At 36.9% G+C, this 22,091-nt stretch overlaps 1 protein-coding gene across 1 annotated transcript in view; it reads right to left on the reverse strand.

Annotated features, from left to right (window-relative positions):
• DCC (DCC netrin 1 receptor) overlaps positions 1-22,091 on the reverse strand; it is a gene marked incomplete at both ends in the record, with an annotated part of 1,196,613 nt that overhangs the window by 364,312 nt on the left and 810,210 nt on the right. Inside the window, one exon of the mRNA XM_080714768.1 lies at positions 5,438-5,594. Coding sequence (XP_080570894.1) covers positions 5,438-5,594 — 157 coding nt within the window. The remainder of the gene's footprint in view (positions 1-5,437; positions 5,595-22,091) is intronic.

Genomic DNA, 22,091 nt, shown 5'->3' on the forward strand with positions numbered 1-22,091 from the left:
ATATATAAATAATTCAGTAGTGTGTCTTAATAATGGTAAATAAATATGCTTCAGATAAACTGAGCCATTATGTCAGAAAATTATTGGAAAAAAACCTATAGAAGAAACATGTGTAAGAAAGCTTAGTTGTCTTCCATGTTAATCCCCTAAAGAAACAAGGGATTGAGGACTAATTTGGACTCAGGCTTGCATTATAATATGGTTCTACTACTTAATAGCTACATCACAGATGTATGAACTTTTCCTTTCTTTCTTTTTTTTTTTTTTTTGAGGTACTGGGAATGCAACCCAGGGGCATTCTACCTCCAAGTGATACCCACAGCCCTATTTTTTTATTCTTTATTTTGAAACAGCGTCTCACTGAGTTGCAAAGGGCCCCACTAAGTAGCTGAGGCTGTCCAAGAACTCAGATCCTTCTGTGTCAACCTCCCAAATGCTGGAATTACAAGTATGTACCACCAAGTATGAACTTCATTAAGCCTGGCCTAGATAATGCTTGTTGTGGGGATCATAAGAGGTAATTTATTTAAGATGCTTAGTTTGGTATCTAGTGCAGTAAGTGTTCAGTAAACACTGTAGCCTTGGAAATGGGAGAGGCTTGAGTTCTTGTCTCTCCATGTTTAAGTAGCAGCAAGTCAGATTACGATCCCAAACATCACTTGGATTTTTAATAAATTTTAGTTACGCGGGCATGTCTGAGAAGCAGTTACCTCACTCTGAATCCCAGATTTCAGGTTTTGGAATGTCTGCTACTCTCAGACTTAAGAAATGAAAACACCCTGAGAGGCTGAATTAAAAATGTAAAAGATGGTATTTCCTCTCTTGACACCATTAACCAGTCAGACAGATTCATGATAATGTGAATGAGAGTCATTTGCCTACAGAGTTATTGCTAATCTGAGCCAATGTTAAATCCAGTACCTTAAAAAAAAAAAAAAAACCCGCCATTGTGATAAGGAGCTAAATAAACCTACAGGAGCAAACAAACATCACAGCTAACCACTGGAAGACATATGGCACCTATTTGCTCTAGCTGAGAGGCAGAAAGAGCAACACAATGGGGATATTAGAACTGAATTTTAATAACAAGTCTTGTTTTTTTCTCAGTTAAAACGTTTTTTTTTTTTAGTAAACTACAGTCAGCTTTTTCAGCCTGCTCACTAGCAAACTTTATTTTAACAAGTTGTTGGTTAGGGAAAAATGTATTAAGAATATCACATCTGTTTCTCTGCCACCTTTATGCTTTTGCCTGATAAATGCATGTCTGTATGTGGCATGATGCTAGACATTTGGGTGTGGAATGAAGAATAATACTTGTCTCAATTGTTAGAGAAGAAAATATATACATAAGAAAATACACTAGAGCCAACATAAAATAGGACAAAAGGTGGCAAATACCATAATAGTAATGTTGTTAAAGTGAAGGGAGGGGATAGAGGAGAAATCAGTGAACTGACTTGGAAGAATATGGATACATCCACATCGTAATTGCCATTTCAGTGTGAGCTTGAATTTGACTAATGTAGCCAGTGTCTACTCTGTGTTAAGTATTGCTGGAGGTGCTAAAAATAGCTCCCTGAACAAAGAAGATCACAACCCTTTTCCACTTGAAGCTGATAATCTAGTAGGAAGAAAGGAAATTAAGAAAACAAAATAAATAAATAAAAATAAAAGCAGCAAGTATAAAAGGAGACGAGGCATAGGGAGTATTAGGATCAGAAATGATCTTCATGAAAAGTTTGCATTCTGTAAACATTTAGTGGAGGTTAGGAGATGATCCTCATGGAACTTTAGGGCATAGGGCACATTGCAAGCACCATTAATAGGCAATCCAAATATCTCAAGAGAGGTTAAGCCTGGGTATGGTTAGGAAACTAGAGGAAGCCAGTAAAAATGGAGGAGATTAAGCAAACAGGAGTCGCTGATGATATTAGAGAGAGAACAAGGGACCAGGGCAGGAAGGGTTTCTGCTAATTTTTTGAATGACGTAGGGAGTTACTGCAAGGTTCCACAGCAAGGGAAAGACAATACAGCTTGTGTTTTTAAACATCAGCTCAGGAACATACATGGAAAATTATTGAAAAAAAATTTTTTTTGGTGGTACTGGGGGTTCCTGGAAGCCCTTCTACCTCCGGGCTACACTCCCATGGGCTACACTCCCAGACCTATTTTTTAACTTTATGTGGAAACAGGGTCTCTTAAGCCATCGAGGCTGGCTCCGAACCAGCGCCATCCTCCTGTCTCTGCCTCCCAAGCACGGGGATTACAAGTGTGCGCCACCACGCCCAGCTGAAATATTTTTGATGAGACATAGTTGTATCTGAAGGAAGGTTATTGAGCTTAAATTTATTGTGAAAACTGAAGCTGTACAAAATTAGAATAACATGATAAATTTTATTCTCATCACTATACCCAAACAATGAAATCATGGCCACTCTGTTTTGTATTATTTACTAGCAAATATTATCATGTTGTTTGACAGATTTAGGATATAGTTTAGTGGTACTGCCAGGACTTAATGATGGATATGGTATAGAGTGTAAAAAAAGAGAGATAGAGAGATAACATAAGAATTAGTCCAAATAGTTTGACTTGATTAGTGAGAAAGATGAAGATTTCATTGAACTGGACAAAAGTCTGAAATGATAAGTATTTATTGAGGAAATGTTGGGCTTGAAGGAAAACAGATGCCTGGGGGATATCTTGAGAAATTAAGAAAGAAATTTGACATATGAGTCTAGATTACAGGGGAAATTTTAGGATCAAAATTATAAATTTGAAAGCTATCAACATAGTAACATAATAAAAAGTCATGAAGCGGGTGAACAGAGATTCCTAAGGCCTGGGTCCTAGTGCAGTTTAATATACATAGATTGGGGAGATGGCGAGTTAAATGAAATAGAGCCCAAACATGGTGACCTGTTAGGGCTGAAGTAGAAGCAGGAAAGGGTGTGTAATAGAAAAAGGATGGAAAAATGAGTGTCATGAGTTGAGAAGTGATCAAATATGACAAAACTTGCTGATGACCAAGTAATGTGAAGGCAGGAACGAACTGAATTTGGCAGCTGAGGTCACTGGTGAACCTTGGTAAAGGTGCAGGTGCAATGAAAAACGAGGGGAAAAGTCATGACGGGGATATGAAGTGAGGCACTGAGGAGAAGTTAGGCTTGAGAGGTAAGAGAGATTTGGATAGAAGGGGAAAGGATACAATGAGATGATAGGCAGGAAACTGGAGGCAGTTATGAGAATAAGTGTTTCACTCAGAAATATTTCTACATTTTCTACTTCTTCTTTATTCCCACCCTGAGTCTTATGTTCAGCCTCTTTTGCACATTATCTCTGAGCTCAGTTCTTTCTAAGCCCTTCTGTTATGTGAACTGATTGTCTAGAATCCTTCATCTAGATTCTCTCATTTTGTTCTCATGGCAAGCCTGAGAGGTAGAATTTGTCTTTCTTCCCATTCTATTTCTATTCATCATTCTATTCATACATGACTAAGTAAAGAAAAGTCACAATCTGATAAATGGTAAGGCCATTTTCTAATCCACCCATTGGAATTGGAGTGACAAATTTTTAACCATGATAGGCAAAAGGAACCACGCTTCTACCTATATTCGTAGGCTGGGGCTAGACTTACACTCAAGGGACATTGGAAGTATTTATGTGCATGTGTTTATATAGAAATTTCATAATAATTAAATATAAGAACATTTACACTTTGAGCAGTTAGTGTGAGTGATCCAAACTATTTCACAAAGATAACTACAGACAGTGTAGAAGATTTATTGATGAGAAGGTGCAGAGATATTTCAGAGATCAGGTGAGTGATGAAGGAAGTGAGAAAATACAAGAGACACAGCGGTGCTGAGCCCAGGAAGTCTTGAGGAGCCATGATGAATGGTAGCATTGAGAGGCAGGGAGGAGGAGTAAATTAAGACTTGGGCTTTTTACTTGGTTAAGTGGACAGAAGGTATTAACATAAACCTAAAAATAAGGAAAATATATTTAAGGAGAAGACAGTGAGTATGGTTTGGGGCATGCTAAATATGGTTTGGGGCATGCTAAATATGGTTTTGGGCATGCTGAATTTAAGGTGCCTTTGGGAAAACCATGCATATACATGAAAAATGATTGAGTAAGAATTATTACCTCCAGTTTGCATAACTACACACACTAAGGTCCAAAGAACTTATGAGACAGAATAAGGTTCTATAGTAAATATTCACAGAAAGAAGACTAAATCAAATTCTTGTCACTTCATGGTTATACATGAATGTAGTAAGCATTAAGCTGTGTGAATATATCTATGTCTTTCCTTGCAACTTAAAGTCAGGTCAATTTGCAAATGAAATAGAAACTTTAAAAAGATAGGTTTTTTGACTGTTGCTGCCAACTAGAAAGAAAAGCATTTTGAAACCTAGTGTGAGTAGAGTTGTACTGTACCACCAAATCATCATGATACAGCATTTTTAGCTAATGACTACTCGGACAATTACAAATTATACTGACCCTCTTGTATCCTGAGGCGTTCCTAAGGAGCACTGTATGCATGAAACACTTTATTAAAACCTTGAATAGTGAGTATAATTATTTGTTCCTTTTTAAAGAGTATGAGACTCAGATAAATCATTGTGTTCTTTATATTGTATGATGTCAATGACAGATCTGGGATTACAAACTAACCACTGTGGTTCTTTTATACTCTGTTCTACCAGTGCATAGCACAATTATTTTTATCTTTTCTTTCTGTATTTCATTTTTAGTTGTATTAAGAATTAAACAGAGGAGTTCTACCTCTGAGCCATGCCCTCAGCCCTGCATTTTTTTTTTTTCAGTACTGGGGATGGAACCCAGGGGCAGTCTACCTCTGAGCTATACCTCAGCCCTATGTTTTTATACTTTCTTTTGAAACAGGGTCTAAGTTGCAAAGGGCCTCACTAAGTAGTTGAGGCTGTCCATGAACTTCAATCCTCCTGTTTCAGCCTCCCAAATGCTGGGATTACAAGCATGTGCCACCACGCCAGGCTTGCATTGTTTTAAAACAGGGTCTTATTAAGTTTCTGAGGGCTTTGGTAAGTCTCTGAGGCTGGCATCTAACCTATGATCCTCCTGTCTCAGCTTCCTAAGTACTGAAATTAGAGGGGTGCACCACCCTGCCTGGCTTTTTTATTTATCACACTGAAAGTCAAGAACATAAAAAGTTGAAATCCTTTATTCAGTTTTTTGCATTTTTAGGGAAGTTATATATAAATGACAAATTGATTCTGCAAAAACTCTGCTTTTTACTAACCACACATTTTCTTTTAGTAATGACAAAAGAAAGAATAGAGGTTTATATAGTCCTAAAAGTCCCTACTCAAGGTCTCCTATGGTCAATAGCTCACTTGAACATTTACAAGGACAGTGGATTAGTCTAGGTTTCATTGGCAGGACCTACCTGTTGTCACCCTCTCTGGAGAAAAAGACAGAGAAGGTTTGAATGGTTCCTTTTGCTTCTGCCGGTGGACGCCAGCTGAGACGGACAAAGCGACTAGAAACCAGGACAGGAAGGACATCTCTGGGAGCAGAAGGGAGGATGCTGGAGCTTGGCATTGCTGAGGAGGAAAGACAAGGGCTGTCAGAGGCAGCAGTGGGAATTAAGAAAGACAAAGCCGACCTATCAGCAAGCAGAGTCCAGTTACCATCAAATGTCACACAGTCCTAAAGGAAGGTCAAAAGAACAACGGAAAGAACAAACTAAATGGCATCTAGATACATCTGAATTCTTGGGGTTTTAAAGTCATGGCTAATTAGTGACATAAGTGATTTGGTGTGTGTTCGTCCAACTGTCATTATTTATGGGATCCATGACTGTAAAAAAAAAAAAATTATCTCTTTAGGCAAAAACCAGGGAGAGAAATTGAGTAACATGAATTTTTTAGAAGCAAAAGAGTTTCAAAAGGACTTCACTTTAAAAGTGTGCAGATGATTCAATATCCTCTAAAGATTATGCTTCTCAGTCTAGAGAACATCATGTGATAAAAAAATTAGCTTGGATAAGAGGGATATCAGTAATATACATGCACTACAAAATTACTTTAGGTAACGAAGATCACTGTAGACCCTTTCTAAAATGTGGCCTGGCTCAAGTAAATGAATGAATGAAGGAGCCAACACATAAACAAATGCATGTATCCCTACTCAAAATTAAAAAAAAAAACCAGGTCTCATAATACCAAACATAAGTTTAACATAAGTTAATAAATGAACATAAGTTAATAAATTTTAACAAATTAATGTAAATTAATAAATTTTATTTTATTTCTTTTTGTGTTTTGTTTCTGGGGGGGTTTACAGTGACTTTTTTTTTTTTTGCCATACTTCACTATTAGTTTTTTTCAAGAGTTTAAAGAACAGCAAAAATAGGCCATAATCTCATAGAAATTATAAACATTCTTTTTTTATTTTAGACAAAATGTGATTGCATAGTTTTAATAAACAATAAAGTTATCTAATTTCTGACAAAGAAAACACTATGATTCCTCTTTTTCTTATATTTAAGGAAAAATAAATTAATGATGTGATTACTGATATATATATATATATATACATATATATATATATATATATATATATATATTTTTTTTTTTTTTTGGTGGTACTGGGGTTCCTGGAAACCCTTATACCTCTGGGCTACACTCTCAGACCTATTGTTATTAATATATATTTTTATTTGGAAACAGGGTCTCTTAAGCCAGCATGGCTGGCTTCAAACCTCCACAGTCCTCCTGTCTCTACCTCCCAAGTGCGGGGATTACAAGTGTGCGCCACCATGCCCAGAACTGATTTTATATTTTTTAAAAAAGTGCTTTAGAGCAGAAAAGTAACAGACCAAGTCAGTGTACCTAAGATGACCTAGACTTTAGCAAAGTTGTAATTTGGAAGTTAAATCAAAGAAGAGCCCCATGTCTCATAACATAACCACAGAGTTACATGTATGTATGTATAAATGGCTCCCATAATCAGATAGCTATTAGAAAATCATATTCCACTCAGAGTCTGATTATACTGTTTTGATACGATTTGAAGAACCTTATTTATGTACCTTAAGACAACAGAAAATTAAAAGCAACAAATTAAATTTGATGTTCTATCTGAAACTTTGTACTATATGATCAACTATTCCCAGCCTGACAACTATCACTCTACTCTCTACTCCTATGAGCTGAATTTTATTGGATTCCACACACATGTGAGATCATACTGAATTTGTCTTTCTTTTCTTGGCTTAAAAGAAATAGGTTTTGGCTTAAAAGAAATAGGTACAGAAGAATGAATACAGTCAATAATAATATATATTTCAAAAGAGGAAGAGAGTAAATTTAAAATGCCTCACTGTAATAATGATGTGTAGTGAGGTGCTGGGTATGTTAATTAGCTTTACCCAATAATGTACAGTACATATATATTTAAACCATCATGTTGTACTCCATACATCAATACAGTTAATAATACTAATATCATAATATTAATAAGATGTTTTCAGTTGATGGAAACTAAAAAAAGTAGAAGTATTTTTTTTTTATTTTTATCATGGACTGCTAGTAAGGCAGAAGACAGACAAGAAAACGCTTAAAGACATAAATTTACACAATGGCTCTCCACTTAAAGAGACTCACTGTATTTATAGTAGAATTGAAGAAGAATTATTTATAGGAATTACTCTGAATCATCCACAGCTGGAAACTGGCTTTTCAAATAGCTGAGGAATTTATCATCTGTAAAATAATTCTTCTATTTCTTATGGTGAGAGAGAGAGAGAGAGAGAGAGAGAGAGAGAGAGAGAGAGAGAGAGAGTGTGTGTGTGTGTGTGTGTGTGTGTGTGTGTGTGTGTGTGTGTGTGTGTATGAATTCATAATTTCTCTCTGCTGGACAGTTCTGTTTTCTTTCTTCTTGTTTGTTCTACTCCACCAAATCTAAGTAAAGTATGTTTTATCTTGAAAGGTGATTTCTAGCCCCAAACTACAAACATATATTTGCCTACAAATAATCTCCAAACTGACTTTGGCAGACCATCTTCTCTACTGTATATCACCATCATTCTTCATTCTTGCATTGACTTATATAGAGGCTGGCTGAGTTGGTATTCCTGCTATGGACTCAACTCTTAATAGCTAGAAAATCCTTCTTGTGTATAGTAGAATGAAACATTTAATTTTCCTATGGTTCCAGAAACATTATCAGTTTACAATTCTTGACAGTTAAAAAGAGAGAGGACAGAGGAAAGAGTGGGGAGAGAGACAGAGAGACAGAGAGAGAGTGAGAGAGAGGAGGTTTTTTTATTTTTTTGCAGTACAGGAGATGGAACTCAGGGCACTGTAACTCCAAGCTACACCCCCACCCTATTTTTTAGTCTTTTTATTTTTGAAATGGGGTCTCACTGAATCACGAAGGGCCGCCCTACGTAGCTAAGGCTGTTCACAAACTGCAATCCTCCAATCTCTGCCTCCAGAATGCTGGGATTACAAGCGTGCACCATCACGCCTGGTGAGAGAGAGATTTTTTAATGGCAGAAAGCTTTTAAGGTTATTTCTGGCACCATAGATTTTTTGACTACTTCTTTGTAGATAAAATTTCTCTGTACTTCTCTGATCAGCACAGTATTTGAAATAAATAGAAGACTGACAGTGAGTTAGTCAGTGTTTTACAGCAGAATAGTGATGAGAGGGCAAGAAGACTGATGTCTGGATATGGAGAATTTCTCAAAATCATGGCTAATACTAAGCTTCATGACAAAAAAAAAAAATACATTCATCTCTGTGGTTCAAGTCAGGGCACAGGAGTGAAGTTACCATCTTCCTCTCTTCGGTCTGCACTCCTCTTGGGCTATGCTTTTAGCTGTGCCTCCAAGGTCAGCTAAAGTGTATCATCCCCAAAGCCAAAATACATCTTCTCCCCTGACTCTTCCTCACTTCCCACATCTTAGGACTTCTCCTCTGGACAGCTCTCACACCTGTTGGTGCTGCACCCACAGCCACACCTATATCCTCACCATCCCTCCCTCTCACCAAAAAATACAGGTGACTCTCCATAACTCTGCTTTCCTTAAATTCACCTTCCTCAAATATGTTCTCTGTATATATCCAGAATAAGCTTACACAAATTCACAAGTGGACATATCACTCTACTCTTTATTTATATTTAGAATCTTCTCTTTATTCCAAATGTTAACTCCAAATTACTTAATTGGTTTGCTGGCCTGGCTCTTGCTGATCATTTGTCTTGATTTGCCTTTTTACATAAACCGAGCTTCAGAAAAGAACTTATGTAACCAGATGCAGTGACACACACGTGTCATCTCAGTATTTGAAATGCTAAGATGGGAGGACCACAGGTTCAAGGCCAGCCTCAGCAAGATAGTGAGACTCCCAGCAACTTAGAGAAAACCTGTTTTAAGATAAAAATAAAATGGGACTAGGGGTGTAGCTAATAGGTCAAACATCCCTGGGCTCCATCTCTAGCACAACTAAAATCAAACAAACAAAAAAAAACTTCCTTACAAACAATTTATTTAGAAAGTGATCTGCCAGGAACACCATTGAAATTAAAGAAGTAAAAGAGGACAAAAAGAGAATCCTATAAAGAATAAACTATCTAGATGGTTATCGCTGTGGGAATTGAAGGACGATCCCACTGGGGACTCTGGGAGTCCCTGTAGGGACATGCCTGGGAGTAATGCATCTCAGAGGGGAACAAGTTGGGCTACTTATCCACCTGCTTCTTCACTGCCCTTAGCTGAGAGTGGATCTGGAGAAACTGATCATTTTGTACAATAGAAAAATGTGTTCCTGTGACCAGGGAAAAATGCCTTTGGACAGAGCCTGCTGGTATTTACTGCAAATAATAGTCATTAGCTCCACAAATTCAGCCAATACTTGTCTCATACCTGCCAAGCCTAGCACTAGGTGTGGAAGACAATGGTGAATGACAGATGAGTCACCATCCTTGTGGAGCACACCTGGAGGTCCCTGATTTTTTTGCTTACAGTAACCTGCTCTTTTCATATGCTTACAGCTCCTACGGTCTGCACTCCAACAGTTCCCAGTCTTCAACAAGCTCATTTCAGTACCTCTCCTACTTTCCCTCTTGTCTTAGTTTAGGAGCTTTTCACTTAGGAAAGAAGGACCCAAAGTATGTAGAAAGTATATAACAGAAAATGGTTAATATTATAAGAAGAATGTGTAAAAGTCAATAAAATGAAAAATACTTGAGCTCACTAATAATAGACCACCTTTATTCCTTAATGTCTCACACTGGCCAAGGTGTGGCACTCTCATAAGTGGTCCATTTTATAAAAATTAGATAAATTTTAAAAATTTAAAAATTAGAGATAAAAATTAGTCATGATTATTTGGCCAAACATTCTCATTTGTACACATTTATCACTTGAAATAAAATGAATGCCTGCTTTATCAGTGTACTAATCTAAAATCACCGATAGTCATTTACTTGAAAAGTAATACCTATATAAATTTTCAACTTAAATCAAGTGAGATTTTTACTAGACATCTTTAGTAACACTTTTTTTTCATAACAGTGATTAATGATGACTTGGAGAAACCTTTATGAGAGTGTTTAAGAAGAACTTAGAAAATAAATTTTAAAAGAAGAGGAGAGCCGGGCGTGGTGGCGCACATTTGTAATCCCAGCATTCTGGAGGGTGAGACCCAGAGGATCGCGGGTCTCGGACAGCCTCAGCTGCTTAGTGAGGCCCTCTGCAACTCAGTGAGGCCCAGTTTCAAAATAAAGAATAAAAAATAGGGCAGGGGCTGTAGCTCAGAGGTCGAATGCCCCTGGGTTCCATCCCCGGACCCGCAAAAAAAAAAAAAAAAAAAAAAAGAACAGGAGAGCAGCTATCAAATCACTTTGCCCCCCCAATGTATCACTTATATATGATATCATCATCCAAAATAAGTTGGCACTGGATGCAGTAGCTCATCCTGTTATCCCAGTGCTTGGGAGGCTGAGCCAAGAAGAGCACAGGTTCAAGGTTGACCTCAGCAAGCTAGTAAGACCCTCAGAACTTAGCAAGACCCTGTTTCAAAAGAGAAAATAAAATTGGGGTGCAGCTCACAGTTAGACTACACAGAGGTTCAATCCCCCATACCACCACCAACAAAACACAATGAGTTTCTATCTCCACCCCTGCAGGGTCTGTGGGGGAGGAAAACCAGGGAGTCTGTCCACACACAAGCTCCTCTCAAGGATTCTGGGAAGAGCTCCTCACAAACTGGTCTAGACTCAGATGGCTCGGATAACACTTAGAATAGAATCAATCACAGACTCTTTACTTCAGTCTAAACTGGACATACAAAAAGGGAGTGACACATTTTAACAAAAGAATGGTTTTTCTACTTTATATAAGGGAATTAATTTTGTTCTTACTAATCCTCCATGCTTTCTCTCAACAGTAACTTGTCTTCAAATAAAGACTCAATAAAAAACCAATCAGGACAGCTTTTCTTTGCTCTTGGGGGACTAATCTCCATTCTGGCCCTAATCTCTCTGGCCCATTACTGTTGTCATGGTTACAGCTTCTTTATCTGTTGTCATGGAGAAGAGGAGGTGAATTTGCCACACTATAACAGCATAGTTTTTTTTTTTTAAAGCACATTTAAAAAAAAATTACCACAACTATTTCCAGGAAAAAAAGATGATTTCCAAAGTAAATGCAAATTTGAAGAAGGAACAATATTTTTAAACAACAAAATGTAACATTTTATTATGTCCCATGCAATATCCTTGTTAACAATTATGCTATGAGGTTAATTTTTCTATAAAACCAAAATTTTTCTAAATGACAGAAAATGTTTGCTTACATATCAGTACAGGTTTTTCAGACATTTTTCTCTCAACTACTTAATAGTATACCACTTTCATTCTACTCAAGCTATATGAATAAGATGTAATCATAAAAACAAAAATATTTAATTTGCACTAAATGTCAAACAAGCTAAGTAAGTGACTTCTTTCCCTACGCCATTCTTTATGCTACTAACTTAAATACTAAAAAACTAGCCACCAAATCAGATGCTTAATTAGCTACATTTCCTAGCCTAAAAATTTATTAAAATAAAAGAGAGGGGTGTAGGCACACTCTTGTAATCCCAGTACTCAGGAAGCTGAGACAGGAAGATTGCGGTCTTTGGACAGCCTCAGTTACTTAGTAAGGCCCTCTGCAACCTAGTGAGACCTTATTTTGAAATAAAGAATAGACAACATAGGGCTGAGTGGGGGGAGGGGGGGTTGGAGCTCAGAGGTAGAATGCCCTGAGATACATCCCCAGGACTACAAAAATAAATAAATAAATAAATAAATAAATAAATTAATTAATTAAATAAAAAGAGTTACTGGGCAAAATGTTGAACAGCTATAATCCCAATATTTAGGAAGCTGAAACAGGAGGATTTTAAATTTGAAGCCAACTTCAGCAACTTAATGTGACTTTTAGCAACTTAGTGACACCCTATTTCCAAATAAGAAATAAAATCAGGCTGAGATGTAACCTGAAGGTGGAATGGCCCTGGGTTTGATACCCAGTACCAAAACCAAAAATTAAAAAATAAAAAATAAAAATAAAAGAGTAATGTTTCACATTATTTTCAAATTTAAAGAATTATTTCTATTGAATCAATGTATCAGGAACTTTAGTAAAACTAAGAAATGTAAAATTTTTTAAATAGTGATTGAAAATAAATCAAGATGAAAATTAATATACTCTACAATATCTCAGTTAATCTTAATTTTCCCATAAAGTAATTTATTGAACTAATACTAAAAATGAGTAACCCACATTTATTAAATCATCAAATTTTTACTATAACTGAGTCAAGATTAGTTTATTTTATTTTTATTTTTATTGACATAAAATGATTTTAAATATTTAGGAGATATAGTGTGATAATTTGATAGATATATACAATGCATGGTGATGAAATCATGTTAATTAACTTCATTTCCTTAAACATGCATCCTTTTTTCAGTTAGGAGCCTTCAAACTTATCTCTTTTAGGATGTATTCATTTCGAGTCACCCGCCCATGCCATTTTGGCATGGGGGCTGTATTTCTATTTTCTGTATTTCTATCTTTCTAATAAAATTATTTAAATCTTCAAAAAAACTTATCTCTTTTAGTACTTTAAAAATATAATAAATTGTGGTGAATGATAGTAACCCTACTATGAGGCAGAATGCTAGAATTTATGCCTCCTATGTAACTCTATTTTGGTGGTTCTTCATCCACATTCCCTCTGTCTCCCTTCTCTCGCCTCTCACTCTAGTGAACTCTGTTCTACTTCTATATCAACTTAAGTTCCTATATTTTTGCAAGAGCATATGGTATTTGTCTTTCTTTGCCTGGCTTTTTCGGGTAATATAATATACTCCAATTTTGTTCATCTTGCTATAAATAACACTATTATTAGTTTCATTATGTTTATGGTTGAACAATGTTCAACTTTGTGTGTATATACACACTCACACATACACACACACATTTGCTTTATCTATGTGTTTGTCAACACATATCTCAGTTGATCCCATATCTTAGTTATTGGGAAAAGCACTATAATAAACATGGAAATACAGATATCTTTTCAATAAACCAGTTTCCTTTTCTCTGGATAAGTACCCAGTAATAAGATAGTTAGATCATTTAGTGGTTCCATTTTTAGTTTTTTTGAGGAATCTTCATAATGTCCTTTATTATGGCTGTAATAATTTACATTCCTACCAACACTGTATAAAGACTCCCCTTTCCTCCACAACCTTATTTTTTGAAAAACTATGTTTAGCCTATGAATTTTTTTTTATAATTATGTGATCATATTGAAAATGGCATACATTCCAACAGTGCTTGGTGCCCTTCCCCGCTTTCCCTTGCTCCCATTCCAACAATGAGTGTCCAGGTTGACCATGCTACGTTCATACTTTTACACATATTTGGATGTAGCTCCTCCATTAATCAGCCTCAGCCTGCTTACTCTCCTATCCTTCCATGCCAGCTTTGCTGAGGTTTCCCCTCCATTATCTAGAGTCCCTCTAGTATCCCTAATATTCCCTAGTTTGGGAATATTAGAAAAAAACATATGTTCCTTCTCTTTCAGTGCTCAGCTGATCTCGCTCAACATAATGTTCTCTAAGTCTTTCAATTTTCTTGCAAATAATATGATTTTGTTCTTCTTTATAGCTGAGTAGAATTCCATTGTGTGTATTTCCCATAATTTTGCAATCTGTTCATCTGTTGATGGAGACCTAGATTGGTTCCATATTCTGGCTATTACAAATTGTGCTGCTACTATAAACATGGGTATGCATATGTTACTGTAGTTCTCTGATTTCAATCTCTTTGAAAAGATTCTCAGGAGTTATAGAGCTGGATAATCTGATGAATCCATTCCCTGTTTTCTAAGGAATCTCCACATGGATCTCCATAGTGGTTGAACTAGTATGAACCCCCACCAACAGTATAAAAGAGTTCCTATTTCATCACATCCTTACCAACATTTGTTGTTATTTGACTTCTTTATGCTTGTCACTCTGATTGGGTTTAGATGAAATCTCAGCGTAGTTTTGATTTACATCTTCCTGATGGCTAATGATGTTGAACATCTTTTTATGTATCTATTGGGCATCTGTGCCTCTTCTTTTGTGAAGTGTCTATTTAATTCAGTTGCCCATTTCTTGATTGGGTTATTTGTTTTGCTAGTGTAGAGTCTTTTGAGCTCTTTGTATATTCTGGAAATTAGCCCTCTTCAGAGTGGTGGCTGGTAAAGATCTTCTCCCATTCTGCAAGCTTTCTCTTTAGGTTCTTGGTGGTTTCCTTTGATGAGCAGAAACTTTTCAGTTTGATGCCATCTCACTTGCTAAATTCTGCTTTAATTTCCTGGGCTTTGGAGGTCTTGTTGAGAAAGTTACTGCCTGTGCCTCTATGTTGTAGTGTTGAGCCTATGCCCTCCTCTAATAACTTCACAGTCTCTGGTCTAATTTCTAAGTCTTTGATTCATCTTGAGTTTATTCCTGTGCATGGTGAGAGGTAAGGATTTAGTTCCATCTTTCTACAAATGGACAGCCAGTTCTCCTAGCACCATTTGTTGAAAAGGCTCTTTTCTCCAGCATATGAGTTTGGCCCCTTTGTCAAAGATCAGTTGACTAACAATGTGTGGGTTTGTTTCTGAATCTTCTATTCTATTCCATTGGTCTATATGCCTGTCACTGTGCCAATACCATGCTGTTTTTACTACTATTCCTTGGTAGTATAATTTGAAGTCAGGGATTGTAATGCCTCCTACATGCTTATTATTACTGAGAATTGCTTTGGCTCTTCTGGGTCTTATCTTTCTCCTTATAAAATTCATGACTGATTTTTCTAGGTCCATGAAGAATGTCTTTGGTATTTTGATAGGAATTGCATTGAATCTGTAGATCCCTTTTGGCAGTATGGCCATTTGGGTGATATTTATTCTGCCTACCAATGGGCAAAGATCTTTCCATCTCCCAAGTAGACTATAAATTTTGACTTTAGCAAGCAGGGACCTAATTTTCAGGATACATAATATATACATTTAAAAAACAATTAAATGACTGTCTCTTACTTATAAATTAATTCTATTCAAAACTTTAGAAATGTGTTTATATAGACATTAGAACACACTTTCTCACAAAAACACTTCTATTCCTTTCCTATCTTCTTTTTTTTTTGGTGTGTGTGTGTGTGTGTGTGTGTGTGTGTGTGTGTGTGTGTGTGTCTGGGGATGGAACCCAGGGGCATTTGACCTCTGAGCTATACCCACTGCCCTATTTTTTATTCTTTAATTTGAAACAGGGTCTCACTAAGTTGTGGGGGCCCTCACTAAGTAGCTGAGGCTGTCTGCAAACCATGATCCTCTAGTCTCAGCCTCCCCAATACTGGATTACAAGCATGTACCATGATGCCTGGCTATCTTTTCCTAAGTTGTTATGTTTATTCACTATCATAGTAATAGTGCAATGAAACTGGATTGTATATGATATAAACTTGGTAAAATAATTTTATGCATCCACTCATAATCCTCAGTATTCACTGAATGACTACCATGTGCAAAGCACTGTGAGAGGAATTGTATCACCCATTTCCAAAGTCCAGAGAGAAAAGGAAGGTTAGTAATTTTCCTGCTGAGCTTCCCCCTCACAGACCTATATCCTTCTGCCTTCAGCAATTCCTTGCCCATAGCAGACCTTCTTTCTGCTGTTTTAGGAAGAAATAAAGCTGAGAAAGAATCTCAGTCGAGGGATCTCATTATTTCCAAGATGTTTATTTAAGAAATCAGCTTTTCAGCCAGCCATGGTAATATATGCCTGTAATTCCAGTACTTGGGAGGCTGAAACAGGAGGCTCACAGGCTTGAGGGTAGGCTCAGAAATGTAGCCATACATCGTGCAAATTATTTAAATTCTGCTTCAGAATAAAAAAAAGCTTTCATATCTGGGCCTGGGGGTATTGCTCAGAAGTTAAATGGCCCTGGGTTCAATCCTTAGTACAGGAAGGAAGGAAATGAGAAGAGAAGGGGGTGAAGAGAGGAAAGGGAAGGAAGAAGTGAGGGAGGGAAAGAAGGAAGGAAGGAAGGAAGGAAGGAAGGAAGGAAGGAAGGAAGGGCCTTTTCAATAGGGTTTTCTAAAATGTATCAAAAAAGAGCATCACATATAAAAACAGGTGAATCCGACTAGAAAATTGCAGTTAGATAGCATGAATATTGGAACCCTCTTCTGACACTATGACTTAAGAAGTTGTTTACCTTTCTCAACTTTATTGAGCTTACTACATGTTAAAAAATCCCAATATTTAATGTATAGGATTATTCATGATAATAGTCAGTGGATTTTAAGGATTGCTCACAGTACCTAGCATATGATTTATATTCAATAAATGGTTGTTGCTATTATATTTTTATCTTTTCAGATCCAGGGAGCAGAGCCTATTTCTGCTCACCTGGTTTGTGATGTCAGGCTGGAGACCTAAGAAATTTAATAGACACTGAGATGTGTTTCAACACAATGTAACAGGATAAGTAAACTGAGGCTAAAGGCACTTCCTCTACACAAAGATAACATGTGGTCCCTTCAACATCCTTCCCTGCTTCCTTTAACAGGTTGCAGAGAAAAATCTATCTCCAGTTTCTCTTTTTTTTATTTTATCATTTCACATGTGTGTTCCCCTAAGAGCTGACTTCAGTTCTCCTCTTTCTGTTTTTCTTACTAATTCCATCTGTCCCTGATCCAAGGCTCTGTGAGGCCACCTTTAATCATCTCTCTCATCACTGTCTCTTGCTGGCATCTTTCCCCAACCGCAGGGGAGCTGAGCTCCTACCCAATTTCAGACCCCTCCATGGCACCCGTTCCCGAGAGGGAATGTCATTGAATTCCTAGTCATTGTTTACCCTTCTTCATGCCCGGAGACACCAAACGTGCCATTTCCATCATTCCCCTGTCACCAGAGCTTCCTCTGGGGATAAAGACTGACAAGCTGTGACATCTCCCCTCCCACCCCTCAAGTACATCTATCGTCTTCCACCTCATCCCAGCCATCTGGCGCTTTGTCCCAGGATGCCACGCAATACTCTTTCTGTCCGTGAAGAACATCTAAAAGACACATGCATTGTTGATATAGATCAGTATGCCAGGCTCTAAGTAGCAATGTTTTTCCATGCATTTTTCTTTGGTGATGAGACGCCACTAAATGGAAATAGCTGACAAGCTGTGTCATTAAGAAAGAAAAAAGATTGACCAGGAGTAAACTTATTTTGATTTTTTAAATTTTTGTTAAGCAACTAGATGTTTCAAATAAAAAAAAAAAACCTCAAATAAAGGTAAGCTGAAGATCATAAAACTTAAGCAAGAACAACTAAAGGTTTAAGCTACTCTCTTTAGTAATGTAGGTACTTTTAAGAATCACTTTTACTGTGTTAGGATGACAAATAACTCAATAAAAATGCTCCAATCACCTTTGATGGCTCAGTGAATTCTAAAATGGCCAATGTCCAACTTTGCCATGGGATTTAAAGCAAATGTTAAAATAATTAATTTAAAGGGATGATATAAGGGTAACTGTGGAGATGCTTGTTGTTGGGAAAGGCAAGTTTAAATTTTTCTGCAAATCAGAGTATCAGGGTAATAAGCTTGATAAGCACAGTTTCAGATGGACAGGGTAGTGTGGGTGTGGGAAGTCATTGTCGGCCAAGGGCCCTGCTGGGGTCAGGCGCTGGGGTTTATTAAGCATCTGTGCACAGTGTACTCGGCTGGCATTGACCTCTTGCTGCTCAACCCTGAATTTTATAGCCACTGAAGCAAATTAAAGAGAAATAAAAATAAAGGGAATAGAAGAGGTATAAAACTAAGATAAATTATTACTCACTGCAATTAAAATAAGTAGAGCTTTATGTCATTGCTATAGAGCCACCATTAAACAACAGATGGCACAGAATGTATAGGAAGCATACATCTTTCCATTCTTGGTCCTTTGGTGGTTTGTCCTTCAAATAAAATATATACTAGAGAAAAGGAGAAACAAATAGCAAGAAAGACAGAGACAGAGACAAACCATGACTGGCTTTATTCATCCATTTTCTTGGAAATTCATTCTGAGCAGGTAGTATTTGCAGCCACAGTTGAATGAGCACACATGTAAGCTCATCCTCTTCCTATTGCAGTTAAGAAAATGATGGTAACCCCATAAACTACAAAAAAGTGCACTCTCCTCCCACTCAGACTTCAAGTCCACAAAGGAGGCAAACTATTAGAATAGAGTAGCTTTCAGAGTGATTAAGTAATAAAAAGTATATAATCATAAACATTGGCAATGAATAAAATGTAAGTATTATCCCTGCCAATTCAAAATAGAACAATATCAGCTCCTATAGATAAAGTATCTTTCAAAAATCTTGTTTGACTTAAAAATCACTAAATGTATTATTTACCTTTATTTACTATCTCAGTTATTAGCTGGGTAAATGTATTTGGGGTTTAATGATTTAAAAATAATAAAATGTCTTATTTACCTGTTATTTACTATTTCACTTGGTAGCTGGGTAAATGTATTTGAGGTTTCAGATAGGTTAATCTCTAATGTTACCACTAAGGCTTAGACATGCTAGGAATCGACAATACCTTCCATCTCTGTCTCTGTCTCCTCTATTTCTTTCTCTATGTTCTGACTTTGTACTTTTATCAATTTGAATTGTGGTTTGGTAAATTTATTGAATAATTCAAAATATAACTTAGGGCTGTGAAATTCTAAAATAAAGGATACTGGTATTCATGTACTATCAAAAATGAATCAATTAGAAGTTAGATGTCTTGTTGCTGCTATAGCTAAATCAACTTAGAGATCTGACCTATATTCACGTGTTCATAATCATCAAGAAAAAAGAAGTATGAATTGGTGCATGTCATGTTTTTTATTGAGTAAAATTAAAAGACTCCTGGAACTGAAATGAGGAGAGCAAACTTGCTTGGACTTAAATGTTTTTGTTCCCTTTAAAGTTTGTCCTGAAACTTAATCCTCAATGACATATAATATTAAGAGGCGTGGCCCCTGAAGGTGATTGGTTATAGGTGCCCTTAAAAAGCACTTTATAATGTACTTAGCAAAAGGAGTTCAACCCCATGCAAGCTTCCCTTCAAAACTAAACCTCTAGGCCCTTTATTGTGGGCTCCCAGGCCTCAGAATTCTGAGGAAATAAATTTCTGTTCTTTTAAACTACCCAGTACTCTGGTAAATTTTTTAGCAGTACAGAGGGACTAAGTCAAGGAAATATTCTTTTTCACTTAGCATCTGGGTAAATGTCTTCAAGGTTTCAAATAATGTTTATTTCTAAAGTCACTACTAAGGTTTGGGCACGCTAGAAAGTGATAATATCTTCCGTCTCTGTCTCCTCTGTCTCTATTTCTTTCCCTTTGTGTGTTTTTTAAAGTAGTTCATCTTTCCGGGCCCCACACTTGGGAGGCAGAGACAGGAGGATCGCGCAGGTTCGAAGCCAGCCGCGCGTGCTGGCTTAAGAGACCCTGTTTCCAAATAAAAATGTAAAAATAGGTCTGGGAGTGTAGCCCAGAGCTAGTAGAAGGGCTTCCAGGAACCCCAGTACCACCAAAAAAAAAAATAAAATAAAAAGTAGTTCATCTAAATTTGGGGCAGAATTTGAAAATTGATAACAGCTTCGCTATCTAGTTCAGGTAGTAATAGCTGTGACTTAGTCTGTTTGGGCTACTGTAACCAAATCTAGATTGGATGATTAAGTAATAAAAAGTATAAAATCATAAACAGTAGTTGTGAATTAAGTGTAAATATTATTCTTGGCAACTCAAAATAGAACAATCTAAGCTCCTATAAATAAAGTATCTTTCAAAAGAAATTTGTTTCTCACAATTCTAGAGGTTTACAAGGATAGGTTCAAGGTACCTGCAGAGATACTGTCTGAGATGTCTTCACAGTTGGAGCCTTTGGCTGCATTTTTACATGGGGGAGAGAGCAAAAAATACCAATTTTATTTAGGAGGGCAAAGCCCTTTCTGAAAGGCCTCACCTCTTAATATCACCACAGTGACCAGCAGGTTTCGACATGAACTTTGTCAGGACACTCTATTGGTCAGAATCCCGTTGCTAGGACAAAATGCCTGAGAAAAACAACTTATAGGGAAAAGATTTATTTGGTATGTGGTTTCAGAGGTTTTATTTCATAGCTGGCTGACTCCAAGGAAGAAAAGTCATGGCAAATGGATTGATAGAAAAAAAGCCTCTTTGGTAGCCACAAAGGAGGGGAGTCAGGGAGAAAGCATGTGAAAAAGAGGAGAAAGAGAGAGGGATGAGGGGGCTCGGGACAAGATGTACCCTTTCAGGGTGTTCCTCCGTACTTCCTCTATTTGAACTCCACTGCTTCCAGTTTTTACCACCTCCACAAATGTCATCAGAATGAGTTCCTCAACGGAATAAAACCACTATAAAAATTAGATTAGTACCCTCATGATCCAGTCACTTCCCAAAGGCCCACCTATGAACTCTGCTGCCTTGGGGACCAAGTCTTTAATATGTGAGTGTTTGGGAGACACTTTAGATCCAAAACATAATAGATACAAACATTTAGACAAAAGCAAGTTGGCTCTAAGGGTACTGTGCTTCCTGTCCCTAAAATTTTTCCTGTTTCCAAAAATTATAAAAATATCCTTCTTCCATATAACAAAGACACAAGCCACAGTGAATCATGGCCATAAAGCAATTTCCATTGAGTTAAAGAGAGTTTAAAAATATATAGGAGAGTAAATGGCAGCTGCTTCTGTCTTGACTATCCCACCATCTTAATAAATATCAGCATTATTTTTTTTATTTTAAGCAAAAGTAAGAATAAAAGGCAAGCCTGCAAGGGCAGTGTGAAGTTTCAAGATTCATACTGTAGTCGTAGCTAACATCCATCATCCAGTGTGAAAAGATTAATGTACATGGTTGAAAAGGATCTACACCACCCTACTTTTAAGTGCAGACCCAGGAGACACAGCATTCAGATTGCAGCCATCTATCTAAGGAGTACCGTCCCCCCAGAGCTTTGACGATTCACGCTGATGCTTTTGTATCACTTGGCACCAATCTGGCTGTGTATCTACTTTATATTCCATCCATGCAATGGATTTGAACTAGATTCCTGCTTTATTCTACTTTTCAACTTAGGTAGCAGCTAATAAAATTAAAGGTGATACTCAAGTCTGCATGATGAATTCCCAGAGAACATAGACTGAGCTAATCATGACACCCCTTGCTTTACAGTACAGGGGCAGAGCTTAGGTGGCTTGGTGTTCAATGTGCTTCCATAAAAAAGACTGGAAACATTATAAAAGATGGAAATAAATGAAAAGGAATAATAACCAGGAAAATACAGTTCAAAATTATGGGTGGGGACTGTGACTATGGAGAAGAAAAAAGAAAAAGTAATTAATATAACAATGTGTTTCAGGAAATCTAGACAATGAAATGCAAATTTACTGAAGAGTAAATATATATACTAGTGAATCAGATGAGAAAATTAAGTAAATA

This window comes from Muscardinus avellanarius, assembly GCF_963383645.1.
Source record: "Muscardinus avellanarius genome assembly, chromosome: 17".
NCBI lineage: Eukaryota > Metazoa > Chordata > Mammalia > Rodentia > Gliridae > Muscardinus > Muscardinus avellanarius.